Source organism: Phocoena phocoena, chromosome 1, assembly GCF_963924675.1.
Source record: "Phocoena phocoena chromosome 1, mPhoPho1.1, whole genome shotgun sequence".
Taxonomy (NCBI): domain Eukaryota; kingdom Metazoa; phylum Chordata; class Mammalia; order Artiodactyla; family Phocoenidae; genus Phocoena; species Phocoena phocoena.
In genome coordinates this window covers 55185862-55213619 of record NC_089219.1, presented here as the reverse complement: position 1 = coordinate 55213619, position 27758 = coordinate 55185862, and the positions used below count along the sequence as shown (strand labels likewise).

Here is a 27758-nt window from a genome sequence, read left to right as displayed (position 1 = left end):
GAAAAAGACCCACAAAAACAAACCCAAATCAATTAAGAAAATGGTAATAGGAACATACATATCGATAATCACCTTGAATATAAATGGATTAAATGCTCCAACCAAAAGACACAGACTGGCTGAATGGATACAAAAACAAGGCCTTTATATATGCTACAAAAAACCCACTTCAGACCTAGGCACACATACAGACTGAAAGTGAGGGGATGGAAAAAGCCATTCCATGCAAATGGAAATCACAAGAAAGCTGGAGTAGCAACACTCATATCAGATAAAATAGACTTAAAAATAAAGACTGTTACAAGAGATAAGGAAGGACACTACATAACGATCAAGGGATCAATCCAAGAAGAAAACATGACAATTGTAAATATTTATGCACCCAACATAGAAGCACCTCAACACATAAGGCAAATGCTAATAGCCATAAAAGGAGAAGTCGACAGTAACACAGTAATAGTGGGGGACTCTAACACCCCACTTATACCAACAGACAGATAATCCAGACAGAAAATAAATAAGGAAACACAAGCTTTAAATGACACAATAGATCTGATAGACTTAATTGATATTTTTAGGACAATCCACCCAAAAGTGGAAAAATACGCTTTCTTCTCAAGTGCATAAGGAACTTTCTCGAGAATAGAGCACATCTTGGGTCACAGATCAAACCTTGGAAAATTTAAGAAAATGAAATCGTATCAAGCATCTTTTCCAACCACAACGTTATGAGATTACTAATCAATTATAGGGAAAAAAACAGTAAAAATCACAAATACATAAAGGCTAAACAGTGCTCTGCTAAATAATCAAGAGACCACTGAAGAACTCAAAGAGGAAATTAAAAAATACTTAGAAACAAATGACAACAAAAACATGATGATCCAAAACCTACGGGATGCAGCAAAAGCAGTTCTAAGAGGGATGTTCATAGCAATTCAAGCTCACCTCAAGAAAGAAGAAAAATCTCAAATAAACAAACTAACCTTACACCTAAAGCAACTAGAAAAAGAACAAAGAAAACCCAAAATTAGTAGAAGGAAAGAAATAAAAAAGATCAGAGCAGAAATAAATGAAATAGAAACAAAGAAAACAATAGCAAAGATCAATAAAACTAAAAGCTGGTTCTTTGAGAAGATAAACAAAATTGATAAACCTTTAGCCAGATTCATCAAGATAAAAAGGGAGAGGACTCATATCAATAAAATTAGCAATGAAAAAGGAGAGAATACAACTGACACCACAGATATACAAAAGGCCATAAGAGACTACTACAAGCAACTGTATGCCAGTAAAATGGACAACCTGGAAGAAATGGACAAATTCTTGGAAAAGTACAAGTTTCCAAGATTAAACCAGGAAGAATTAGAAAATATAAACAAACAAATCACAGGTAATGAAATTGAAACTATGATTAAAAATCTTCCAACATGGGACTTCCCTGGCAGCACAGTGGTTGGGAATCCGCCTGCCAATGCAGGGGACACGGGTTTGAGCCCTGGTCCGGGAGGATCCCACATGCCACGGAGCGGCAGAGCCCATGTGACACAACTACTGAGCCTGCGAGCCACAGCTGCTGAGGCCCGTGTGCCTGAAGCCTGTGCTCAGCAGCGGGAGGCCACCGCGGTGAGAGGCCCGCACACCACGGCAAAGGGTGGACCCCGCTCGCCGCAACTGGAGAAAGCCCATGCACACACAGCCACAAAGACCCAACACAGCCACAAATAAATAAAAAAATAAGTAAATTTATAAAAAAAAAAAATCTTCCAACAAACAAAAGTCCAGGACCAGATGGCCTCACAGGCAAATTCTATCAAACATTTAGAGAAGAGTTAACACCTAACCTTCTCAAACTCTTCCAAAAAACTGTGGCGGGAGGAACACTCCCAAACTCGTTCTATGAGGCCACAATCACCCTGATACCAAAACCAGACAAAGATATCACAAAAAAAGAAAATTATAGACTAGTATCACCGATGAACATATAGACACAAAAATCCTTACAAAATACCAGCAAACAGAATCCAACAACACATTAAAAGGATCATACACCATGATCAAGTGGGATTTATCCCAGGATGCAAAGATTCTTCAATATACACAAATCAATCAATGTGATACACCATATTAACAAATTTGTTATACAATTATTATACAATTAACAAAGTGAAGAATAAAAACCATATGATCATCTCACTAGATGCAGAAAAAGCTTTTGACAAAATTCAGCACCCATTTATGATAAGAACCTTCCAGAAAGTGGGCAGAGAGGGAACCTACCTACCTAATAAAAGCCATATGTGACAAACCACAGCAAACAACATTCTCAATGGTGAAAAACTGAAAGCATTTCCTCTACGATCAGGAACAACAGAAGGATGTCCACTCTCACCACTATTATTCAACATAGTTTTGGAAGTCCTAGCCATAGCAATCAGAGAAGAAAAAGAAAGGGAATACAAATTGGAAAAGAAGAAGTAAAACTGTCACTGTTTGCAGATGATATGATATGATACATAGAAAATCCTAAAGATGCCACCAGAAAGCTACTAGAACTAATCAATGAATTTGGTAAGGCTGCAGGATACAAAATTAATGCACAGAAATCTCTGGCATTCTTATACACTAACAACTAAAGATCAGAAAGAGAAATTAAGGAAACACTCCCATTTACCACTGCAACAAAAATAATAAAATACCTAGGAATAAACCTACCTAAGGAGGCAAAAGACCTGTATTCAGAAAACTATAAAACACTGATGAAAGAAATCAAAGGTAACATAAATAGATGGAGAGATATACCATGCTCCTGGATTGGAAGAATCAATATTGTGAAAATGACTATACTACCCAAAGCAATCTACAGGTTCAATGCAATCCCTATCAAATTACCACTGGCATTTTTCACAGAACTAGAACAATAAATTTTACAATTTGTATGGAAACACAAAAGATCCCGAATAGCCAAAGCAATCTTGAGAAAGAAAATTGGACCTGGAGGAATCAGACTCTCTGACTTCAGACTATACTACAAAGCTACAGTATGGTACTGGCACGGAAACAGAAATATAGATCAATGGAACAGGATAGAAAGCCCAGAGGTAAACTCAGGCACCTATGGTCAACTAATGTATGACAAAGGAGGCAAGGATATACAATGGAGAAAGACAGTCTCTTCAATAAGTGGTGTGGGAAAAACTGGACAGCTACATGTAAAAGAATGAAATTAGAACACACCCTAACACCATACATAAAAATAAACTTAAAATGGATTAAAGACCTAAATGTAAGGCCAGACACTATAAAACTCTTAGAGGAAATCACAGGCAGAACACTCTATGACATAAATCACAGCAAGATCCTTTTTGACCCACCTCCTAGAGTAAGGGAAATAAAAACAAAAATAAACAAATGGGACCTAATGAAACTTAAAAGCTTTTGCACAGCAAAGGAAACCATAAACAGGATGAAAAGAATGGGAGAAAATATTTGCAAACGAAGCAATGGACAAAGGCTTAATCTCCAAAATATACAAGCAGCTCATGCATCTCAATATCACAAAAACAAACAACCCTAACCAAAAATGGGCAGAAGACCTAAATAGACATTTCTCCAAAGAAGATATACAGATGGCCAACAAATGCATGAAAAGATGCTCAACATCACTATTTATTAGAGAAATGCAAATCAAAACCACAATGAGGTATCACCTCACACTGATCAGAATGGCCATCATCAAAAAATCTACAAACAATAAATGCTGGAGAAGGTGTGGAGAAAAGGGAACCCTCTTGCACTGTTGGTGGGAATGTAAATTGATACAGCCACTATGGAGAACAGTATGGAGGTTCCTTAAAAAACTAAAAATAGAACTACCATATGATCCAGCAATCCCACTACTGGGAATATATCCTGAGAAAACCATAATTCAAAAAGAGTCATGTACCAAAATGTTCATTGCAGCTCTATTTACAATAGCCAGGAGATGAGCAACCTACGTGTCCGTCAACAGATGAAATGGATAAAGAAGATGTGGCACATGTATACAAGGGAATATTACTCAGCCATAAAAAGGAACGAAATTGAGTTATTTGTAGTGAGGTGGATGGACCTAGAATCTGTCACACAGAGTGAAGTAAGTCAGAAAGAGAAAAACAAATACTATATGCTAACGCATATATATGGAATTTTTAAAAGCGGTACTGATGAACCTAGTGGCAGGGCAGGAATAAAGACACAGACGTAGAGAACAGACTTGAAGGCTTAGGGGGGAAGGGGAAGCTGGGATGAAGTGAGAAAGTAGCATTGATGTATATACACTACCAAATGTAAAATGGATGGCTAGTGGGAAGCTGCTGCATAGCACAGGGAGATCAGCTCGGTGCTTTGTGATGACCTAGAGGGATGGGATAGGGAGGGTGGGAGGGAGGCTCAAGAGGGAGGGGATATGGGGATATATGTATACATATAGCAGATTCACTTTGTTGTACAGTAGAAAGTAACACAGCATTTTAAGGCATTTATACTCCAATAAAGATGTGAAAAAAAAAGAAAAACAGAGCCCTCACAAGTAATACAAGAGTGAGAAGTTCAATATATGAAACAAGGATTATACACGTGTGGGAAGACCTGGAGCAGTGAGGTCTGGAAGGCCATAGCTGGAGAACCAGAGGAACATCACTGCCTATGTTAGCCTGATGCACTGTGAGTGGGGAAACCAGCACGAGATGCTGCACACATCTAGCCATCCCAAGTGGGACAAACACTGTGAGCTCATGGAGATTTCTGTGAAGCCATCACATCTGTAAAGCGAGAGTCTGTGAAGAGCTGCATGAAACTTCTGTGTCTGAGGAAGCTGCCATGTATGATACACACTTCTCAAGAATGACGGCCTTTTCTCCACTCCCACCTCCAAAATCTCAGAGGAATTTTTTCACATTGGCAAACTATGACATGCTAACCCTCTCTGCAAAAGGGAAGCACGGAGTTCATTCCTTTTCCAGCTGAGTCATATTTTCCTTTGGTATCCTGTACAAGTTCACTCTTGCTATATAATAAACAATCACAAGATCTCAGTGACATAGGACAGCAAGCATTTGTTTAGGTCACGCACCTGCAGGTCAGCTGTGGGTAAGCTTCTGTGGGTTGCGGATGGCTGGGAAGCTTGGCTGGGAAGCTTGGTGACCAGAGGGCTAGTCCAGGCATGTTCTTGTGATGATGGCAGGAGTGAAAAAGAGCAGGCCAAATTGCACAAACCCTTCCCAAACCCTGAGCACATCATACCCACTAATATTCCACAGGTCAAAACAGTCACATGGCAAAGCTCCAAGTCAAGGGTCAAGGGAGTACATTTTGCCCACGGTGGTGGAACAGGATAGGGAGTGAATGTTTCTGAACGCTAATCTAATTGGCCACAACCTCTTAGGTACAGTCTCTTCTCTCAGCAGTAAGATTAGACACAAAGGAGAGTCTATTCCAATTTCAAAGAGGATATGACCCAGAACTAGAAATCAAATGAGTTTCTGGACATTCCTTAAAATGTTCTCTTCCAGCTCACTTTTCTTACTTTTTCTCATTCATCATGAGTTTATCCCCCCTTTTTCCGAAGTCACAGGGTTACTGAAACAGTGACAACTCTACTCCATCCTATCATTCACTCATTTGTTCATGAGCATTGAATGACTACTCTATGCCAAGCACCATGCTGAGAGGTAAGCAGCCCCTTCCCTCAAGGAGGTCACGTTCTTTTAAAGGAGACTGGCAGTAAAGAGACCACTATAACATAGCACGTGTGGTGAACAGACTCTAAGCTGGCCTGTCATGATCCCCACATTCTGCTGTTCACACCTTTGTGTAATCTCCTCCCTTTTGAGTGTGGGTAGGACTTGCTACTTGCTTCTAATCAATCGAATATGACAAAGGTAATGGAACCTCACTCTCATGATTATGTTATATAAGTTTCTACCTTACTATCAGACTTGTTCTAAAGAATTTCCTTGCTGGCTGGCTGAAGTAGGAGGCTACGCTGGGAAAGCCCACAAGGCGATGAACTGCCGGAAGCCTTAAGAGCAGAGCGAGGCCTCCAGCATACAGCCAGCAAGAAGCTGGGCCCTCGGTCCTAAAGACAAAAGGAAGTGAATTTTGTCAGCAACTTCAGTGAGCTTACAGCAAGCAAATTCTTCCCTGTTCCAGCCGCCAGATGAGAATGCAGCCCAGCTGACGCCTTGATCACAGCCTTATGATATCCCAAGCAGAAGATCCTGCTACATCGTGCCTTGACTGTGGGCACATATAAACTGTGAAATAACAAGTGTGTGCTGTTTTAAGCCATTTAGTGTGTGGTAATTTATTACATAGCAATAGAAAACTAATAGAGCATGGTAAGACATGATAGTGTGCTATGATGGCTCACAGGGAAAGTTTCCTAGAGAAGGTAATACCTGAGCTGAATCTCAGAATGAGTAGGTACTAGAAAGGAAGAAAAAGGAGGGAATGATGTTGGGAACTGCGGGGTGGGTATATGAGAAAACACAGAGCACCTCTCAAATTTTTTTGAAATGAAGGAGGGAATAAACAACCATGACCTACTAGGTCAGTGTGGTGTTTAGGGTGTAAGTAGGACAAATAATTTTAGATTCGCTTAAAACATAAGCAGATTTGAGCTATAGAAAGCAGTCTGACAAAGCATGGACAGAAATTGTTGCAATCATCAACTTAACGAAATGACCTCTTCCGCTGGTGAAGATGGGGGTGGGGGGATGTTGGAGGAGAGAACTGCAGAGAGGAGTAGAGAATTCATGGAGGAAGCAGAGAGTAAGGCTGGAGAAAGCAACACTTCTTACCAATTCTTCCAGGCACCGTGAATCTGGCATAAGGCACAGTTGAATGGAGAAGACTGAGGCTGGTAATTTAGAGGATGAATATGCATGACACACCAAAACAAGTAGGAGCAAGAGAAGTAGATACTGAGTGGGGAAAAGAAAGAGATGGGGGGCAGGACCTTGAACAATCACTGAATGAAGGTTATTGCCTGTGTCTGGCGTTTGTAGGCTGTTGTGTTTCAAGGACAGGCAACAGCAAAAGCAGCAATGAATAGTTCAGAGGACTTCCCAGTTCACAAAGAATATTTACCTCCATGGAGTCATTTAGTCACAAGAATCCTCTGACATAGGGAAGGATATTAGAAACAAATATTTACTGAACATCTTCCATGTACCCGGTACTAGCTGAGGATGAAGAAACGGAAGCTCAGAGGTTAAGAGACTCTCCTATAATTACATAGATGTGGTATCTAAACCCAAGTTCTCTGACCCCGAATGTTTTGCTCTCCCTTCTATAGTAGCTGATTTCCATAAGTTACCAGCTCTCTCTTCCTGCTCAAGACCTACCCCCAATCTGTACCAAATGTTTCTTTGAAAAAATTTTCATTCTAAAAATAGTACCTGAAACATCTCAACTAATATTATTCCTTTCTTTTCAACCATATTGCATGTATCTCTGAATTTAAAATGAGTTCTGGGAATCCGTTTATTTAGTGTTTTGCTTATTTTTGCTGCTTTTATACATTTGAAACTTAGCCTTAGATTTTCAAATTGTGTATTCACCTATCAAAGGCTACAAAACTTGAAAGTATAACTAATTCATTTTTTTCAAAGCTCCAATTCTTATGTAAGTAACTTACTGAATTTATTTTGTTCGAAGGAGTTAAAGCAGCTTTAAAAAGGGGACACAAGATTAGGCCTCACATACCTAAAACTTATTTGAACTGAATAAAAATTTAAATTTATTATTATGACTAGTATTTCACTTCTAAAAACAAAGTAAAACAAATAGATTGAACTCAGTTTACCCGGAGTTGTACAGAGATAACTTCTTTCAGTTGGATAATTGGTTTTGTGAGCCTTTTTATTTTCTCTAGCAATCCGAGCCATGGCAGCAGCATACCTAGAATAACAAAAAGAAGAAATGATCACCTATGAATATAAATGGAAAGGCCAAACACAATTTTTAGAAAAATAATATAAAAAATCACATCATTGTTAAGTTTTGATGTCAATGTGTTGAATGAGTTAGTGAGTTTTTCTCCCTGTTTTCTCAAAGAGTATGTATAAGGTTTGAATGACCCATCTTGAAAGTTAGGTAGAAAACACCTATTAAAAACATTTGTACTTAGTAAAGAAGAAGAAGAAGAAGAAGAGGAAGAGGAAGAAGAAGGAGGAGAAGGAGAAGTGGAAGAAGAAGAATGAATTTTGGGAAGTGTATATTACTTTTGAGAAAAATAAGACAAATCAAACGAAACAGACAAGCAGAGCAATGGGCTTTGACAATGGTGCCATGCTGAGTATTGACTAATTCAATGGTAAACTGAAATTATTCCAATATGTGTTTTCCAACAGAATAGTACTTAGAAAAGTAAACAAATATGGTGTTAGATTAATATTTTAAGAGTAATAAAAACATCATTTGGTAGAGCAAGGTATGTTAGCTTCCTGGGAGTGCTGTAACAAATTACCACAAACATGGCAACTTAAAATAACAGAAATTTAATCTCTCCCAGTTTTGGAGGCTAAAGTCTAGACCCACGGTGTTGGCAGGACCATGCTTCCCCTGGAGGCTTTAGGGGAGAACCCTTCTTTGCCTCTTCCTGGCTTCTACTGGCTCCCAGAAACCCTTGGTGCCCCTTGGCTTGCAGCTTCGTCACTCTGATCTTGGCCTCCACTGCCACATGGCCTTCTTCCTGGTGTCTCCCTGCCCTCCTCTTCTTAGAAGGACACCAGTTACTGGACTTAGAGCCCAACTTAATCTGCTATAGATCATCTTAACTAATTACATCTCCAAAGATCCTATTTCAAAATAAGGTCATAATCTGAGGTTCTGGGTGGACACAAGTTTCAGGGGAACACTGCAACCCTTACACAAGGGAAAAATTCTACCAGAAAAATTCATGACATATCCTGGAAAAAACCCACCATCTGGCAGGAGATATCAAGGAGCCCAAGTCAAGCTACAACAGCATTTCCTTAGAGAAGGAGTTCATATATGGAAATGAAAATTTCTACAAAAATTTCTTTTGGGGATGACTAAATTTTTTAATATATTATAACAAGAAAACTTTTGGTGAAAATATTGTTTATTGTAATTGAAATTAAGTGGAATAGAAATGCTTTTGTCTCACAGGTGTACCTCACTCACACAATACTTCTGAAAAGTTCATTCATTTGAAAAATATTCATTGAGCACATACATTGTGCCAGGCACAGTTCTAGGAGCTAATGATACAGGAAGAACAAGACAGACAAGGTCCCTGGCCCCATTGAGAGGAGAAAAAAATAAGCGAATGTGAAAATTAAGATACATCAGCAGTGATATGTACCATGATGAAAATAAAACCTCCAATAACATGCTGTATGGAGGTGCTGAAAGCAGACATCCTTGCATTGCTCCTGACATGAGGGTCAAAACATTCAGTCTTTTACTATTACGCATGTTGGCTGTAGTATTTTCATAGATGTGCTTTAACAGGTTGAGGAAGTTCTTTCCTATTCTTAATTTACTGAGAGGTTTTTTTTTTTTAAATCAGGATTTGGTGTTGAAATTTTCTTCACCTATTGAGATGATCGTATGGTTCTTCTTTCTTATTCTATTTTGCACTGTTTGAATTTTAAAAATATTAAACCAAGGTTACATTCCTAGCATAAACCTCACTTGGTCATGTATAATCATCATAATTATTTATTATAATTAATTGTGACCAAGTGGGCTTACACCAGAAATGTAACCTTGATTTAACATTTTTAAAAAATCAATATTTAAAATGTTTAAACCATGTTTAAAATGTATATATTTATATTCAGTTTGCTAAACTGTTTTCATCTATGTATAGAGGGTGTACTGATTTGTAGTTTTCTTCATTTGTTTTTGCTTTTCTTATAATGTCTTTGGTTTTGTTATTGAGGTAATGCTGACTTTATAACATGTATTGGGAAGTACTCCCTTCTCTTCCATCTTCTGAAAGAGTTTGTATACATTGGTATTATGTTTTCCTTAAATGTCTGGAAAATTCTCCAGTGAAGCCATCTGGCCTTGGACTTGTCTTTGTGTGAAGGCTTTTAGCTATCAATTCTATTTCCTTATTAGACATAGGGTTAGTTAGGTTATCCATTTCTTTTTAAGTGAGCATTGGTAGATGTCAAGAAATTTGTTCATCTATGTGGTTGAATTTATTGGTATGAAAAGTTTTTATCTTTCTTTTAGAGAGATTTTCACAGTGTATAAAACTCTAGGTTAACCATTTCTTTTATTTATTTATCTAACTATGAAAGAATGATAGCCTTTATTTTCTTCAGAAATAATTTCAAACTTACAAGCATGTTGCAAGAATACTACCAACTCCCACATACCCTACACCCAGATTCCCCAACTGTTCTTTCTTTTAAGCACTTTAAAGTTGCCATGCATTACCTCTTGGCTTCCAAGTTTTCTGACATGAAGTTATTGGTTGTTCTTACCTTTGTTCCTCTACATGTGTGTATGTTTTTATCCTTTATTGCTTTTGAGATTTTTCTCTTTATCACTGAGTTACAGCAATTTGATTACGATGTGCCTTGGAATGGTTTCTTTGTACTTCTGCTTCTTGGGACTTATTGAGCTTCTTGGTCTCTGAGTTTATATTTTTTATCAAATTTGGAAAATTTTCAGCCATAATTATTTCATTTATTTTTTTCTGTCAGTTTCTTTGGAACACCAATTACATGTATCTCACACCACTAAACTGTGTCCCATAGCTCACTGAGGCTTTGTTTCTTAGTCTTTTTTCTCTCTACGCTTATTTTCAAGAGTTTATATTGCTACATTTTCAAGTTCATGAGTCATTTCTTCTTCAGTATCTAACTTGCTGTTCTTTCCATACACCGTGTATTTAAAACATTTTTTATTTATTTTATCTCTAGCTGTTCCATCAGTCTTTTGTATATCTTCCATTACTTTTCATCACATTCATGACTTTCTTTAGATCCTTGAGTATATTTTATAAGATGTATAAAAGCTGCGTTAAGGTCCATATCTACTAATTCTATCATCTCTATTATTTATGAATGTATTTATATTGATATATTTTCTTTTGGTTATGGATTATATTTTCCTGTTTTTTTGTACGACTTGTCATTTTTGATGGGGTGATGGACAATGTAAATTTTATGTTGCTGGGTGCTGAATTTTGTTATTTTCCTTTATATATAGTTGTCCATTGTTCTGGCATGAAGTTCAGTATCTTACAAATCAGTTTAGTACTGCAAGGTTTGTGTTTAGCCTTCCATATGGGTCTAAAATAGCCTTTATTTGGAGACAAATACAGCCCTACTCCTAAGGCATGACCCTTCTGAAGTCTCCATCCAACGCCCTTTGTATTAAGAGTTTTTGCCACTCTAACTAGCAGGAACGCAAACTATTTCTAGCCTCTGTGAGCCCTGTGTGAATTCCAAAACAAACAAGATCATTAGAATCTTATTTTCCTCGAGGCAAACATGACTTTAGTTAGAAAACAATATTACTTGATCTATACCTTTTCTCCTATGATAACTCTTTGTCCTCAAAAAACTACATACTATTGATATTTCCTTTTTCATTCAAACATTTGCCTTTTTCTAACTGAAAACATAAATTATAGAAACAAAACTGTTTATTGTCACCATTTTTAAATTGCAATTAAAATGACTATAAGGGAAGGTGCCATAATTATTAAGTTAAAAGTAAAAGAGGGGCTTCCCTGGTGGCGCAGTGGTTGAGAGGCGCAGTGGTTGAGAGTCTGCCTGCCGATGCAGGGGATGCAGGTTCGTGCCCCGGTCCGGGAAGATCCCACGTGCCGCGGAGCGGCTGGGCCCGTGAGCCATGGCCGCTGAGCCTGCACGTCCAGAGCCTGTGCTCTGCAACGGGAGAGGCCACAACAGTGAGAGGCCCGCATACCGCAAAAAAAAAGTAAAAGAGAAAACCCTAATGCTTGTTCATATTCAATTCTCATATCATTTTGGGGGCTCTGTAAACTGCTACACGTTCTTGAGAAGTCACTCTATGAACATAACAAGCATCATAAAACTTATTGCATCTAGTAATCAGATTTCTGGTAACATGTTCTAAGGGAACTTCTTGGCTTCCTTTTTATTCTTCCCTTCACGTAAAATATAATCTAATATGCCTATAGGGAACCTTAGCTCTCCTTACTCTCAGCCCTGCTCAGACCAAGGCCTAAGCCGATCCATGCATCGCATTTCTGTGCCCACGAGGAGTGGGAGGTGTCAGGGGAAACGGGGGGAATGGGGTAGGTTGTTGCAGGGGTGGGCAAGGGGGAGAGGGAGAGAGAGCAAGAGACAGAGAGACCCCTCCCTCAAAAGAGTATTCTACGTGGGAGCAGAGCCAAAGAAGAGATTCCCTTGGTGGGGGGAAGCCCAGTATGTGTATTTGACTCAGAACCCCTCATTCTGAAGAGAGATGTAAGGGGACGCAGCCTTAAGCCATGCTGTTGGTAATAAAGGAGGATCCAGCAGATTCTGTGCTACAACCAGAAATCCATGGTAAAATGTGAGGGCAACATTCTGAGAGAAAAACCGATTAAATGAATCATATCCATAAAAGGGAAACAATAAAGAGTATTAAATTCATTGAAAAAAATAGTTGAGAGAACTGGGTGTGTTTATTCTAAAAATAGAAAACTTAAGAGGAGGTGGGAGAAAGACATGACGGCTATTTTCTGAGACTTAGAGGGCAAGTCCACAAAACAGAAGAGCTTTATTTGTGTTGTTTCCCAGGACAAGAGGCAGTACTTTCTTTTCTGCCACAGCAGCACCCCTTGAATCATGTCTTCTACCCATATCCAAAGCCAAGCCTGGATCCTCAGTGTCTGAGCTGATTCTGGATCTAATCAAACAAAGCATTCATTGTAGCATCTGGTAGGCCTGGATTTGAATTTCAGCTCTGTCACTTACTGAGTGTGTGACCTTAGGGAGTTTGTTTTTTAATTTTTTTCTGTTAAAATATTCTGTATCAAATGGAGATAATTTCTCATTTTCTGGATGGTTTTGCAGACAAATGTAAAAGCACATGGTAGGTGTTCAAGAAAGTCTGTTAAATGAATGAAAGAAATGTGGAATGGTTGAATATCACAAGGTGCTGGATTTAAGCTAGAAATAAGGAAGATTAGAGCTATTTGAATGTTCCTGAAGTACTGAGCTTCCTGTCTCTAAAAACATCTAAGCAGAGATTAAGCAAAATTATTTTTTAAAAGGAATTTTCCTCTTTGTCTAATTTGTTCCATGTCTTTATTTTATTTTTTATTTATTTATTTTAATTTTTTTAACATCTTTGAGTATAATTGCTTTACAATGGTGTGTTAGTTTCTGCTTTATAACAAAGTGAATCAGCTATACATATACCTATATCCTCATATCCCCTTCCTTTTGCGTCTCCCTCCCACCCTCCCTATCCCGCCCCCCCTCAGGTAGTCACAAAGCACCGAGCTGATCTCCCTGTGCTCTGCGGCTGCTTTCCACTAGCTATCTATTTTACATTTGGTAGTGTATATACGTCCATGCCACTCTCACTTCATCCCAGCTTACCCTTCCCACTCCCCGTGTCCTCAATTCCATTCTCTACATCTGCGTCTTTATTCCTGTCCTGCCCCTAGGTTCTTCAGAACCATTTTTTTTTCTTAGATTCCATATGTATGTGTTAGCATACGGTATTTGTTTTTCTCTTTCTGACTTCACTCTGTATGCAGGTCTTTATTTTAAAAGGGACATTTCCCATGCTCATTCTAATGCCAATTCTCTCTTTAACCACTAGATGGCATTCAAGGTTTAATCTTTGGGGAATAAAAAACTAGCATTTCTACTTAAAAATGCATTAAATATATAATTACGTAAACCTACAAAAACAATGTTTAACTTCAATAGCCCTGAAAGGATAGCATAAATATACATTAAGTTAATGTACTCATCATAAATATTTTCTATATAATTGGAGAAATTGGAATCAAACATAGCTATGCTAGAGGAAGATCACATATTTTTGTGAGTTAAAACATACACTCAAAAATCAGACACTAAAAAAAAAAAAAATCAGACACTACAGGAACTTAGAAATAATATATATTAACTCCTTAATTTAAAACACAGTACAACTAAGAGTTTATTTTATAAATATAAGAATATTTTATGTTGGTATTTGATATAACACATGCTAATTATTTTATATAGAAGGAAAAAGGAAATAACATTGCTTAATAATAGAATTTAAGATTGACTGAAAAACTGCAAAACGTTTCCACAAAAGCAGACTTTGTGCTAGCAACTGGGTGGGCAATATTTTTACATTTACCTGAAAAACTTAAGCTTTTAATCAGCACATATTAATGGCAGATAGGAAATAAAGTTTTAGTTTTCAAAAACAATATGTTTATCAATAACTGGGCAAGTTGGTTAATCTCTTTGTGCCTCATGTTTCTCTCATTAGTAAACTACAGATAGAGCTACCTCTAGTTTTCCACAATTTCTGTACAGAAACCTAGGGGTGACAATCCAGTTGAAAAGGGAGGCCAGGAACCTTCTCTTGAAGCTATGTCTGTATAATAAGGGAAGTGGTCTGACTTTGAGTGTCGGTTGATTTGTTGTGTCTTTGAAGGAGGCTGATAGATAGTCTCGTGGGTTACATTTAGAGGCGTGTGCTTACACTTAGAAGTATAACTGTCCACTCCACAGTGTGGCCAGTATTATGTTAGGAAATGAAGGGAGAATGCCTGGCACACAGTAGGTGCTTCGCCATATTAGTTCTGGTTTCCTTTGTATAGATACTTCAAAGTAGGGACAAGGGCAATATTCTTTCCTGAAGCTACATAGAATGTAAAACTTCTCCAGAATTGACAACTTTTATTTAGATAACTTGCTGCTTGACAAAGCTTAGACAACTGGCATAGTTCTTTCCATGACCATATTAGCAATCACTGGGTATAGAGTATGATGTAAAAGTAGTGTTATATGTGCTTAAGTAAGGATAGTCAAAAGAATAGCCTCTACTGCTTTCTGACTTTGTATCTTTCACTTTCTCCTGAGAAAATAAATATGAACTATTGATTAGATTCTAGATTCATATTCTTTCCCATGTCTTGGTAGAAATAAAGTATTTGCAGGAATAGCCAAAAGACCGGCAAGGCAATAGGAAAGAAAAAAAAGGCCTTAGAAATGAACGCCAAACCAAATGATCAGTTCATGAATATTTTTGAGTTGCCTATAATGCCAATGAGTTCCTATTAATACTAACTAAAAACATGTGTAAAACTTAAGAATTTGCATAAAATATTCATGACAGTCATTTATATTTCCAGTTTTCAATCACTGTTCTATGCCTATACCCTTAGAATACCCAAAGTATAACCATGATCTCTACATTAGAATGGGCACCTTCATTTCACTTTTCCTAAAAGTAACTGCCTTCACATTTAATCCTCCTATTAAGTGGGGAAACAGGGTAAGTATGCATCATTCAAGAAACACTAAGTGAGTGCCAGGTACCAGGCTAACTGCAGAGGATACAAAGCTACAAGAACAGTCCTGCCCTGGTCACTCTGCACGAACAGATGAATCTCCCCACCACAGGCGCTGAAAGAGACAGGAACAGACTGCTACAGAAGGAGAGGATGGGGGGACATGGGAGCCTGAATCACGGACCATTCCACAAGACACAGTGGAGCTGGATCTTCATGCCATCCTTGTGGAGCACTTTGCCAGGCTGAAAAGATGACAAGACGGAGAAGGGAAAAGAACCAAGGGCATAATGGGGCTAAAATAAATGTGGTTATGATAGGTGCTGTTTTCTAGACTGAGAAAATTTCACAATTTTTTTACACTTCTATTTTTATTCTCTGAAAATGTTGGGGGACATGGGCTTTTGTCACCCCCTCTCCTTGGGAACTAATATTTATTGAATGTCCATGCGTCAACACTATGTGGTTTATATATATACATATGATCTCATTCAAGAGAACCAATGCAAAACAAGTTTGCAAGGTAGGTAATATCTCCTTTGAACAGATAAGGAGACAAGCTCAGAGAGGGTAAGAATTTCTCCAAGATCTATCTGACACTACAGCCCATGCCCTTTCCCATGCTGCCTCCAAAGAAAGATTTTCCATGTGAGAACTGAACTAGGGCCACAGTAGGAAAAGCATGAATAATAGCGAAACTCGAGTACTTCCTACGTACCAGATACTGTTTGAAGCAATTTATGTGTAGTGTAGTGTATTTATGTGTAAAATAGTGTATTTAATTGTCACAGTCTCCTTGGGAGGTGGGTAGAGTTATTACTGCCATTTAACAGATAAGGAAACTGAGGGACAAAGCAGTCAGATAACATGCCGGAGGTCACGGAGTTGGTAATTGGCAGAGCCAGGATTCAGATGCAAAGAGTCTTGCTCCTGTGTCCCTGCATTTAAGCACCCCATGTTCCACCTTTTAACTCAGACTGAATCCTAACTTGAGACTCTGCTGGGAAAGATATCCCAGACAGAAAGCACAACGTGGTGAGAAGATCTTATGTTCCCAAACAATAGTGGGGGGAAAGAAAAAAGAATTTAGGATAGCTTAAGAATCGGGTCTTGATTGATGAGGGGATGGGAGGACAGTAGGAGGAGGGGTGTGAGGCAGGAGAGATATGTCTCTCTTTTTCCTGAAGGCTCTGCAGATGAAAGGCTCTCAATTTGCATTTTCTGGGTTTTTTTAAAGGGGACATTTCAGCGTGAGGAAAGTTTTCTCTGTTTTCAAATATTAAAAACAGAGAGATGCAAAAGGTATTATATTGCATGCACACATAGACCAATTACTCACTTGCATAGATTCCCAAACATTTCCTACTTGAAACTCTGAATTGACCACTTTGCTATACCTCATGTATTTGATGAACATGAGACTTTTAATAATTATTTAAAAAGAAGTTGATTCCACCATACTTTATATTTTTGCATGCTCAAATATTTATGCTGTAATAAAATTATGTAGATAAATGTAATATCTTTTAGACACTTTATTTAAATAATGTTTAAATTAATGTTTTGTTATCATCTGATCTAAATATATTCTCTTCAACCACCAGATGGCATAAGGTGTGAGAGTTTTATTCTGACAGGGTCACCACGCACATGATAATTTGACCTATAACTTCAAAATAATGTATTTAGGAAAATGTTCTAGCATTCAAACAGTTCACAATTATTTCAGCCATATGGAGAAGTGGGTGGATAAGTTGAAAATGACATGGTCCTACTTTTTCTACATTTTGGGGTTCTGTGGGATGCTGGCCTTACATAATGAATCAATAATCAAACAAATAAAACAAAGCAGTTCTGTTAAAGGAAATCAAAAAGGAAGTCATGTCACAGCAAAATTAACCTTATATTCTAAGTAGGTTTCTTTAAATGAAACTTGAAACATGCCTTCAAGAAAAAAACCATGCTGACACTTCTTCAACTTCTGCTTCATAAAAACTTTTCTACTGCTTATAATTTACTCTGAAAGCAGAAAAGTTTCTAATGCAAAAGCTTTCCTCCCCTTTGGCTTGAAGGAAAGTTGCTGCAGAAATCAGCTGAAAAAAGAATATCTAACCAAAAAATCCAATCTGAACTATGATATTAAAGGATAGGAAAGTCTATTTTAAGAGCCTTGATTTCTACACAAATTCAAAATACAGCACATTGTTTTTATTAATCCTATTATTTTCATCTAGAAAAGAGGTCACAATGCTAACAAGGAGCTAATAAAAATGATGTAAATACAAAAAATAGGAACTTTAATTCCCCTAGCTTTGTGGTAGCACATTCACTGAATGCTTTGCAATAAGCCCTCCAGAATAGATGACCACTGCAACACAGCCAGTACCACAGAGCTGAGATGGAATCTGTGCTCTAACATGATGAAGCAGAAAAACTGCCTTTAGGAGTCAAGAGACTGAAGATGAGATTAAGGTCCCTTCCTTAATGTGGTCCAAGAGTCAATCATTCCAAAAGATATTGTAATAATTTATCTTTGTATTTAATTACAGACTTCCTCACTAGATTTAATATATTTGGTCCCTGAGTGAGAAATCCATCTCTGAAAAGAGGAAAAGGTGTTTGGAACCAGGAGAAGAAAGAAATACTAACTGGTGATATGTAAACAGGCTGGTTTTTCTTTTTTCCTGTTTCTAAGTTCTATTTTGATAAGGTTAAGAATGGAAATAAGAAGATTAATAGGAAAGGTATTGTGGGATTCCTTCACTGTGGGTCATGTTCTATCCCCCACCTTTGGCAGCCGCGAGATAGCAAAGCTGTTTCCCACCTGGGTTCATGTGAAAGGACAAAATGATACCTCTTATTTTTGTTCTTATGTTTAAAAGAAATCCAATGGGTTTCCTCTGATAGTTCAGTTAGTAGAAAGTGAATAATAGATATTTCAAGTTCATAGGATAATATTCTAGACAGTTAAAATTACTTACTTTAAACCCCATTCTTTAGGTCGTCTTAGCTCATTTTTCTTCCATTTGTAATACTCTCCAATGAAATTTGGATCTTCAAGCACTGAAATTAGAATATTTTTCAAAGGAGCTATGCATACATTCTTTAATAATAGTTTAAAGTTTACAATAATTTATTTCTCCTTAAGTTAGTATGTGGCAATAACACATACTATTATCGTTCAAGTCACATTACAATCCTCAGACACTCTCCAAATTTCTTTTTTTGAAACAAACAGATTGTGACTTTGTAACTTATCATGATATTTGTTTATATATCATTTATAGAAACGAGGATAGTTTTAAAATAACTCATACAGAAACTGATACCATAGGTTAACAAAATTCTAATGCAGCACTTCAAGGGAAAAAATAAAATCAGGGAGTTTGAAAGTGACATTACAGATCTTGATCTTCTACAAAGCAAGAATCTGCAACAGATGATCATCCAGCCTCTAAATGAATCCCTTGTCTCTCTTTTTTTTGCGGTATGCGGGCCTCTCACTGTTGTGGCCTCTTCCGTTGTGGAGCACAGGCTCCGGACCCGCAGGCCCAGTGGCCATGGCTCACGGGCCCAGCCGCTCCGCGGCATGTGGGATCTTCCCAGACCGGGGCACGAACCCATGTCCCCTGCATCGGCAGGCGGACTCTCAACCACTGCGCCACCAGGGAAGCCCCCTTGTCTCTTTGTTATTGGGAGACTGCCGGTTTCATTGACAGTTACCGAGGTCACAATGTCCTTCCTTAATCTGAGGGCTGAGTTTCCACTGCTCCTCCTTCTGACCTCCTCAGCAATTCTGAGTAAATTTATCCCTCCCCTATGGAAAGGATCCCTCTAATATTTGAAGATAGCTCTCAGGGCAGCCTCAGTTCCTTCAACTTTTTCTTAAGTCATGATTTTCTAGAGACCTAACCATCCTCATCTTGGTGGTGAACTTTGTTGATATTCCTATTAAAGTTTTCATCCCGAACTGGCTCAGAATCTTGATTTCATATCAATAGCAAGATGCAGGTGGGATTGCTACCTCCCTCCATCTGTGTGCTGGACTTCTCTCAATTTAGCTCAGATATGCATTAGTATTTTCTGGAAATCACATTATACCACCGGCTCATATGTTTGTGGTTAATTATAAGCCTTAGGCCTTCAATCAAATTCACATAAAATTTACGGAAAACCTACTATGCTTAAGCACTGGCAGTTTTTACACAAAATACTATTAATCCAGATCATTCACACACGCACATATATATCCTTCCTTTTCTCCCCACTCCCTCCCCTGTTCACTTGTGTGCTTTCTCTCTCTCTGTCTCGCTCTCTCTTCTCCCTCTAATTGTCCTGGGTTTATAGTCCTGATCTATTTAACCAACCAGATGCTCCCCACCAGTCCTGTCTCTATCTGGAGCTTCTTTTTTTTTTTTTTTTTTTTTTTGCGTTACGCGGGCCACAGGCTCCGGACGCGCAGGCTCAGCGGCCATGGCTCACGGGCCCAGCCGCTCCGTGGCATGTGGGATCTTCCCAGACCGTGGCACGAACCCGTGTCCCCTGCATCGGCAGGCGGACTCCCAACCACTGCGCCACCAGGGAAGCCCCGGAGCTTACTTCTTAACAATGATAAATTAACCCCTTCCAGCTTGATGAAACTGTCATTGATAGAGAAAACATTTAAACTGAATAATTCTCCTTTTCTTCTATTAATATTACATGATATTCACCAGCAATGTTCCAATCTATTCTTTATCTTCTTCAAACAAACACACATACATACATATTCTTATAGACTTCATTAATACTCTTTATTATTATTTGGAATATATTCCTTCCTTCCTTTAAGGAAGCAAATCTGTACTCCCCAGAGTTCTTAGCAGGATTATTTCCTTTAGATGATTATAATAATTAATATTAATAGAATTCTTACTATATATGGGGGTACTTGTAAAGTAGATATGCAGTGCTTACCATTATAATACCCACTTCACAGATGAACAGACAGACACAGAAAGGTTGAGTAATGTGTTCTCACATGTACTATTCATTACTACCTAAACAAAATTTAAAATTTATTTGATGTTAAGTTCCCTGACCAGGTATTGAACCCAGGCCATAGCAGTGAAAGAGCCAAATCCTAACCACTAGGTCGATGTTTCTATTCAAGGATAATCCATGTCTTTCCTTAATTTTTTGGAACTGCTGTCCCTACATTTTCTATTTGAATATGTATGGCAGTCTCTTCCTTCTATATTATGAAACCCCAAATGGCATGATTATCTTTCCTGAGTACAGTAAGTCCCCGACATACGAACCTTCAAGTTGGGAACTGTCAAAGATGCAAACATGCATTCGCATGTCCAATCATGTAAGTTAGTTCATGTGTCTGGTGTACACTGTCACATGCGTGCATACTCTACAAGTGGTTGTGCTTTTGTGTACTTTTGGCGTAGAGTACAGTAATACAGTATCTTTATTTCAAGCCCAGAATATCTGGAGGCAAGCATAAAAGCAGCAGTATGTAGCTGATCGTGTTAGTTGGGTACCTAGGCTAACTTTGTTGGACTTATGAACAAACTGGACTTACGAACACGCTCTCGGAACGGAACTCGTTTGTATGTAGGGGACTTACTGTGTTCTCATTTCTTTTATATTATTGACTCATTTTCTCCAACGCTTTCTCTATTATCCAAGAGATGAAATATGCCACAGTATCTGTACAAACTTTTAACACTTCCTATTTTATCCCCATAATTTTTTCACTCATCTGTCTCCTACCATCTGACTGTAAATGCCTCAAAAAGCTTATCATAATACTTATGTTCTTGTCTTCAACAAAGCCCATTGATAGACATAGAAGATGCTCAGTGGATGATGTTGATGGGAGGGAAATAATGAAGAAATGAGGACCAGTGAAATTTTGTCAGAACTTCTTGAAGTTAAAATCCACCCCCCCCATCACTATCATACCTTGCCCTTGGGGCAGTTTTGTAATCTGTGTAGAAAAGCATCCTCTATTGCCTCCATAGTACATTTCTTCCTTCCTTTCCTTCTGAGGATTACTGGACATTGCTTCTACTCTGCTTTTTCTATGACACACCTATTGTCCAACATCTGTATAGGTTGATCTGAAAAATTTTCTTCCACTCTGGGACTGTTGTGTCCAAAGAAATATATAAGCACTAACTTACCTTGGCATGTTTTATTTTCACATATACTATCTTATGCTAACCACAGAGGAACTTAAAATAGAGTTGAATATTCTTGTCAATGAATAGAAATGAAAAATGAGGTACAAAGACTAACCTAAATTAGGTTAAATGACTAACCTAAATTCACTTAACTGTGTCTGCAAAACTAGTATAAGGCTAGGAGTCTCTAACTTCTGATATCAGGTTCTTCCCACTAGGGCTTTTCCATTGGCTTGCACACTGTAACCACCTGGGCAGCTGTAAAAACTACTACCCCCTGGTCCTGCTCCCAAAGATCCTACTGTAATTGGTCTGGGGGTGCACCCTGTACACGGGGAATGTGCACGAGCTCCTCTGGTGGTTCTAAGGAGCAGTCAAGACTGAGACCACTGCATTAGAAGTTGATGATACTGCTTCTTGCATCTAAATGCATTTCTGGAGACATTTGCCCTCACTGCTAGCTCAAAGACTCAAGGAATGAAAGTATCCTAAGGTGAAAGCAAGCATTCCCATGATGCTTCAGGCTGTTTGGTCTGTCCTGATGACAGCAAAGAAGAAACATCAGGAAGCCTCCGCTCACTATTACAGGGTACACTGATTTGAAGGAATTCTTTTTGTATAACATAAACATTTCCTTATGGGGATCATATTCTGTCATTAAGCTGCTGTTGCCCCACAGCCAGATGTATTGGTTTGTTCTCTGCCAAACTTTTAATTTGCCATTCTGTAGTGATGGACAGAGAATAGTGGATCGTCAGTACATTTTCCCATATGATTGTCTATGATTATGAGCAAATCATTCTAATTACTGAAAACGTACTGCACATACTTCAGAGTTTGAATTTAAATCTCAAGTTATACAGAAATTACAATTTTATATCATATTATAGAGGCAATATAATATAGAGGGAAGAACAAATATGGAGTCAGAGGACTTGGTTCAAGTCTTTGGGCCACAGCCCACTTGTACTAATAAATATTAGCCACACTTACTGAGCACTCACTATGCACTAGGCACCATTATAGCGCTTCAACGTTATGATGTACGTTCTGTGATTATTCTCATTTTACAGATGAGAGAACTGGGACATAGAGAGGTTAAGAAACTTATCCAAGGTCACACAGCTAGTAAATTGCAGAGCCAGGATTAAACCCTGGCAATATGTATCCAGAATTTACACTCTTACCAATATATGATAGCCCATGTGTGACCTTAGGTAAATTACTTAGCTTCCTTTGGTCTTGGTTTTCTCATGTGTAAAACAGAGTAATAATAATGCCGAGCTCATTGGGTTGATATACAACTCTGCATGACATATACTAGGTGTTCAATAAATATTGGTTGATAAGTGAATAAAAGGACAATAAGATTGGGATGATTAAAAAAATACAGATTAAGAGGTACAAACTACTATGCATAAAATAAATAAGCTACAAGAATATATTGTACAACACAGGGAATATAGCCAATATTTTATAATAACTATAAGCAGACAGTAACCTTTAAGAATTGTGAATCACTAAGTTGTATGCCTGAAACTTACATAAGATTGTATATCAACTATACCTCAATTAAAAATAAACAAGAAAAACAATACGGACTATACTCTGTAAACTGTGTTATACAAGGATAAACTTACTAGTATTATGGCATACGTGACCATGTATAGATTTGTGGCACAAAGCTTTGCAATAGAGTTGATACTCAAAAGCATAATATAGGGCTTCCCTGGTGGCGCAGTGGTTGAGAGTCCGCCTGCCGATGCAGGGGACACGGATTTGTGCCCCGGTCTGGGAAGATCCCACATGCCACGGAGCGACTGGGCCCGTGAGCCATGGCCGCTGAGCCTGCGCATCCCGCAACGGGAGAGGCCACAACAGTGAAAGGCCCGCGTACCGAAAAAAAAAAAAAAAAATCATAATATAACCTTACTCATCACTATTCGTAAAATGAAAAGCTTTCAAAAATATGCACAAGAGTTTAATAATCTTTCCAGTGATAAAAATATAACTGTAGAAAAGGAAGTTATTAGAAGTTCCCCCTTTATTTCTGAGTAGTTAAAGAAGCATTCTATAATCTAACAGCTTCATCTTTCTTATTGCCAGGAAATTAAGCCATTAAAAAAGATAGTATTGGATCTCATCCAGTTGAACTATCCAAAGACAAAATTGGCCAGCAGCACATGTAAGGTTTACATTTAATTTTTTTTAATTAAGTGCCGGTTATTATTGAAGGAAAGCTTTTGAAACATTCTTATGACAAATCTCTGTAGGAAAGAGAGGCAGAGCGATTGTGAAATCTTGCACCAAGGGCTAGAATCAAAGTCTCTGAAATTCTTCTGGGCTAGAGGTAACCATTACCAGCTATTGCCTTCATAAAGAGAAATGAATTACATACTAGGTTAGTGACAGATGTAGAAACAAGAACCAACTTAAATATTTTGGTGTCAAACTCTTTTGAAGAAGAAATTGTAGCCAGTGATACTTCATTATTACTTCCATTTTTAAATTATTCTTTATTATAAGACAATCATTTCGGAATTTCTTTGTTTGGGCATGTGCTTCTGTTTTTTTCCTAGCAGTCTGGAGTTTCCAAGAGCCTTCATACATTTACACGTTATTCCATAAAGCACCATCCTATAACAATCTGTTTGTTTTTTGGTTGAAGGAGTTGGACGCTGAATCATTCCCTGGAGCATGCCAACTGCCTCTTGACACCACATCTGTTAAGGGTTATCACCTCCTGGAACCCATCTGAGCTCCTCAGAGCCTCTTACATAGCAAGTACTCAAGATGTGTTTGCTGAATTGACTAAGAAGCACTCAATCAAAATATTTTAAATGAAGTAAACGTTCATGTAATCTGGTATCAAAATCAATAAAACTCTTACACTGATAGTGTTGTTAAAGACTACTCCTTAAAGCACCTTGAACAAGTTATTTTTCTTAATCACTAATTTACGAGTCAGTGAGGAAGATAATGTGTAATCACAAAAAGTTACTAATAACCAACATCCTGAAAGAACAAGTAATTTCTTAGAAATTATTGACCTCACATTTTCATATTTATTAAGCTTAGTACTCCTTTTTGCTCTAATTTGTGTCTTAAAACTAGATATGATTTTTTTTTCCTGGGTGATATTTTGTTCTCTTAAAACCAATTAGTAGACTATCACAATGATGAGATGAAACACGATGAGACCACAAATTAAGGCAGTGGTCATGGAGGTCGAGTAGAGGGGAAACATTTGTAATGTTGCAGGAGATAAAATCAGTAAGGCTTAATAAGGGAGATAAAGAGGACTAGGAAATGTCTATGATTCTGGCTTGGCAAGTAAATGCTAGAACGGTGATCTACCACTAACCAAGAGAGGTAATGAAGGAGGGAGAATAGGTTTTGGAGCAACATAATGAATTCACTTTGGGACATCTTGGGTATGAGGTGCCTTATTACACAGTTGTAAATATGCATTCAGAATTCAGAAGAGAGCCTGGCTAGAGATGAGGCTTTAGGAATTACTGGCATGTGGGCTAATGAAAATCATAGCGATGGATGAGGTCTCTCAAAGAGAGCTGGGCAGAGAATACTGAATGAAGAAGTTATTGCTAAGGAAAGAGGCAGAGGAGCGCTTAGGAAGGTAAGAGGAAAACCATGGATACATGGTGTCTTCTAACTCAAGGAGAGCATAGCCAATAGGATTTCAAGTAAGATAAAGACTAAAAAAATGTAATCACTGAATCTGGGAATTCGGAAGTCACTGATAACTTCAGAATGTACCATTTTGCAGGATAGCTGAAGCAAAGTCGTATTTCAGTAAATGTGTGCCGACTGGCTAACCTACTTTGATACAAATAATGAAACAGTACTCTAAAGATTAGATTAAATGGGACCAAAAAGTTGTCCAGCTCTCCTATTCCATCTTTCTAGTTCTTAATGTATGATGGTAACAGATGATTTTTCCTTCGACTGATGTAATTGAGCATCCCCAGGTTTTCTTGCTGTCTTTCTACTTAATAATATCTCTGGCTTTGGGGATAATTGTGTTTAGCACCAAAAAGTTTCCTCCTGCTATGAAGGTTTCCTTCTGGGGTAAAGGGTGTAAAGTAAAGCTCAAAAGACTGAGAACTTTGTCTTTTATTCGTCCAATTGCCTATCTTTCCTTTGGGCTTTTAATCAGACTTCAGTCCAGGACTCTTTACAAAAGAGGGACTAAATGAACAGTTGTTGAATGATTAGTATATAGAGCCAACAAAGAAGTTTATCACCCTCAGATTCCAAATATGTGTCAACTAGTCTTCGAAAGCAAGACAAGCTGAGAATGTTGAGATTAATATACCAACCCCCCTCCCCTCAAAAATACGACAAGGTTAGATCACCTTACATGGAGTTCTGTAATATTCTGTGGCTTTTGATGTGGCTATTCCAGACCATGTCTTGTAGTAATCATAAAATGAGACTGATTTAATTGATCTGAAAATACAACATAAGATCAGACAGTGAGTAGCATGAAAGTTTGCTTTTTAAAATTATTTTTATCAGAGTGGACTCTTTCAGATACCTTGTCACAAGACATCAGGCTGATCTGCAAATTCTCACATAGTTATTTCTAACAAATGAATCTAACATAATTTTCCACGAATACATGCAAATCACTAAAAAAGGTCTAACCAAACCAGTTTTCTATAATAAATGTAAATGTGCATCCATGTGCATATTATAAAAAGAAAAATATAGGTTTAAGATAACTGTGCCTTTCATGACTAACATTGAAAAGAACTTTAAATAAAACATCATAGCTGTACATTTTCTCTTTCTACGATAAACAACTTTCTTAAATTTCTATGCCAAATTTTAGTAAAATCACCTTTATTTTCTTTTTATTATGAGGAGAAATGAAACACCAGAATTGAGATTAGTTTAATCTTTACACAGAATCTGGCCACTTTCAATGAGGGAAAATAAACAACTCTTTTCTAATATTACTGCCAGCACATTTCCTTCCCTGTGCTAATATTACCAAATCCTAATGGGAGAGCAAAGACTGTTACAAAGTATTAAACGGGACCTATGAAACAGTCTCTTACTCTTAAATAACTGCATTTCCAATTTTTTTCTTACAATCTTCTTGAATGCAGAGATTCTCAACACTCCACAAACAAAACATTACTTTCAGATATTTTTCAGACATGTGAAATCATCTATTAACTGACTTAAACAGATGCTTAAACATCAAATATAAAAGACTTTATGTCTGTTTTAATTTTAAATTCCTAGCTCTTTGGAGGAAGAAGCAAATTTTCAGTTATAATAGGTTATTAGCATTAATTTTTATAGGTAAATCATAGGTACCTTAATAGCTGACTCAATTTTGAAATTAATGGGGGCAATATCTAAATTTGTTAATGCATTCATTTATTTAAATGATAATTACGGACACCTAATTTTAAGACTAACATTTTTCAAGTGTGTTATTGCTTTTGTAATCACACTTAAGTAGAAATCTGAAACTTGGTAAAGATAAATTAATCACTACTATTATTGCTTCCAGAGCTACATGCGTGCTTTATACTACTAAATGATATACTAAACTAACATTAATTTGCCAATGAAATGTTTCAGCATTTGGCAACTGGAGGTAACAAAATGAAAGGTTGCATTATATCTCCTGCATGAAAAAGCTTGTGATCAATTTGCTGTCACAGATCACTTAGCAGACAACAATGACCCAAGAGGAAGGAAACTGTCAACATACTGTCTCGTGAAAAAAAAATACACCATCTTCAGGCACAATCGTCTCCATTGTTTTTTGTCTGTTTGATGACGACCCATGACCCTCTCCCTTCCCAATGGTGTCCTGTTCAATTTCAAGCTGTTAGCCTTCAGGGGCTTTCTTTTATTCCCCTAGAATAATTAAAAATATTACCCTAAAAGGTATAACTTTAGTATAGTTTGAATATACAAAACAGAATGCCTCAAACATTTGGGAATATCTGCACTTTCAATTCTATAAAGGAAATAGCCTCTTAAAATAAGAGAACAGTAACCATTTACTA

The 27758-nt window shown here is 37.6% G+C and overlaps 1 protein-coding gene across 2 annotated transcripts in view; it reads right to left on the bottom strand.

Moving 5' to 3' along the window:
• Positions 1-27758, bottom strand: part of UBE2U (ubiquitin conjugating enzyme E2 U) — a 70750-nt gene that overhangs the window by 10336 nt on the left and 32656 nt on the right. Inside the window, exons 7-9 of one of the 2 annotated variants that reach the window (XM_065889910.1) lie at positions 26087-26175; positions 18511-18592; positions 7850-7944 (exon numbers count right to left, since the gene is read on the bottom strand). In XM_065889910.1, the coding sequence (XP_065745982.1) occupies positions 7850-7944; positions 18511-18592; positions 26087-26175 (266 nt within the window). Of the gene's footprint in view, positions 1-7849; positions 7945-18506; positions 18593-26086; positions 26176-27758 lie in introns of those variants that run through there. The other variant, XM_065889921.1, reaches the window with a different exon arrangement.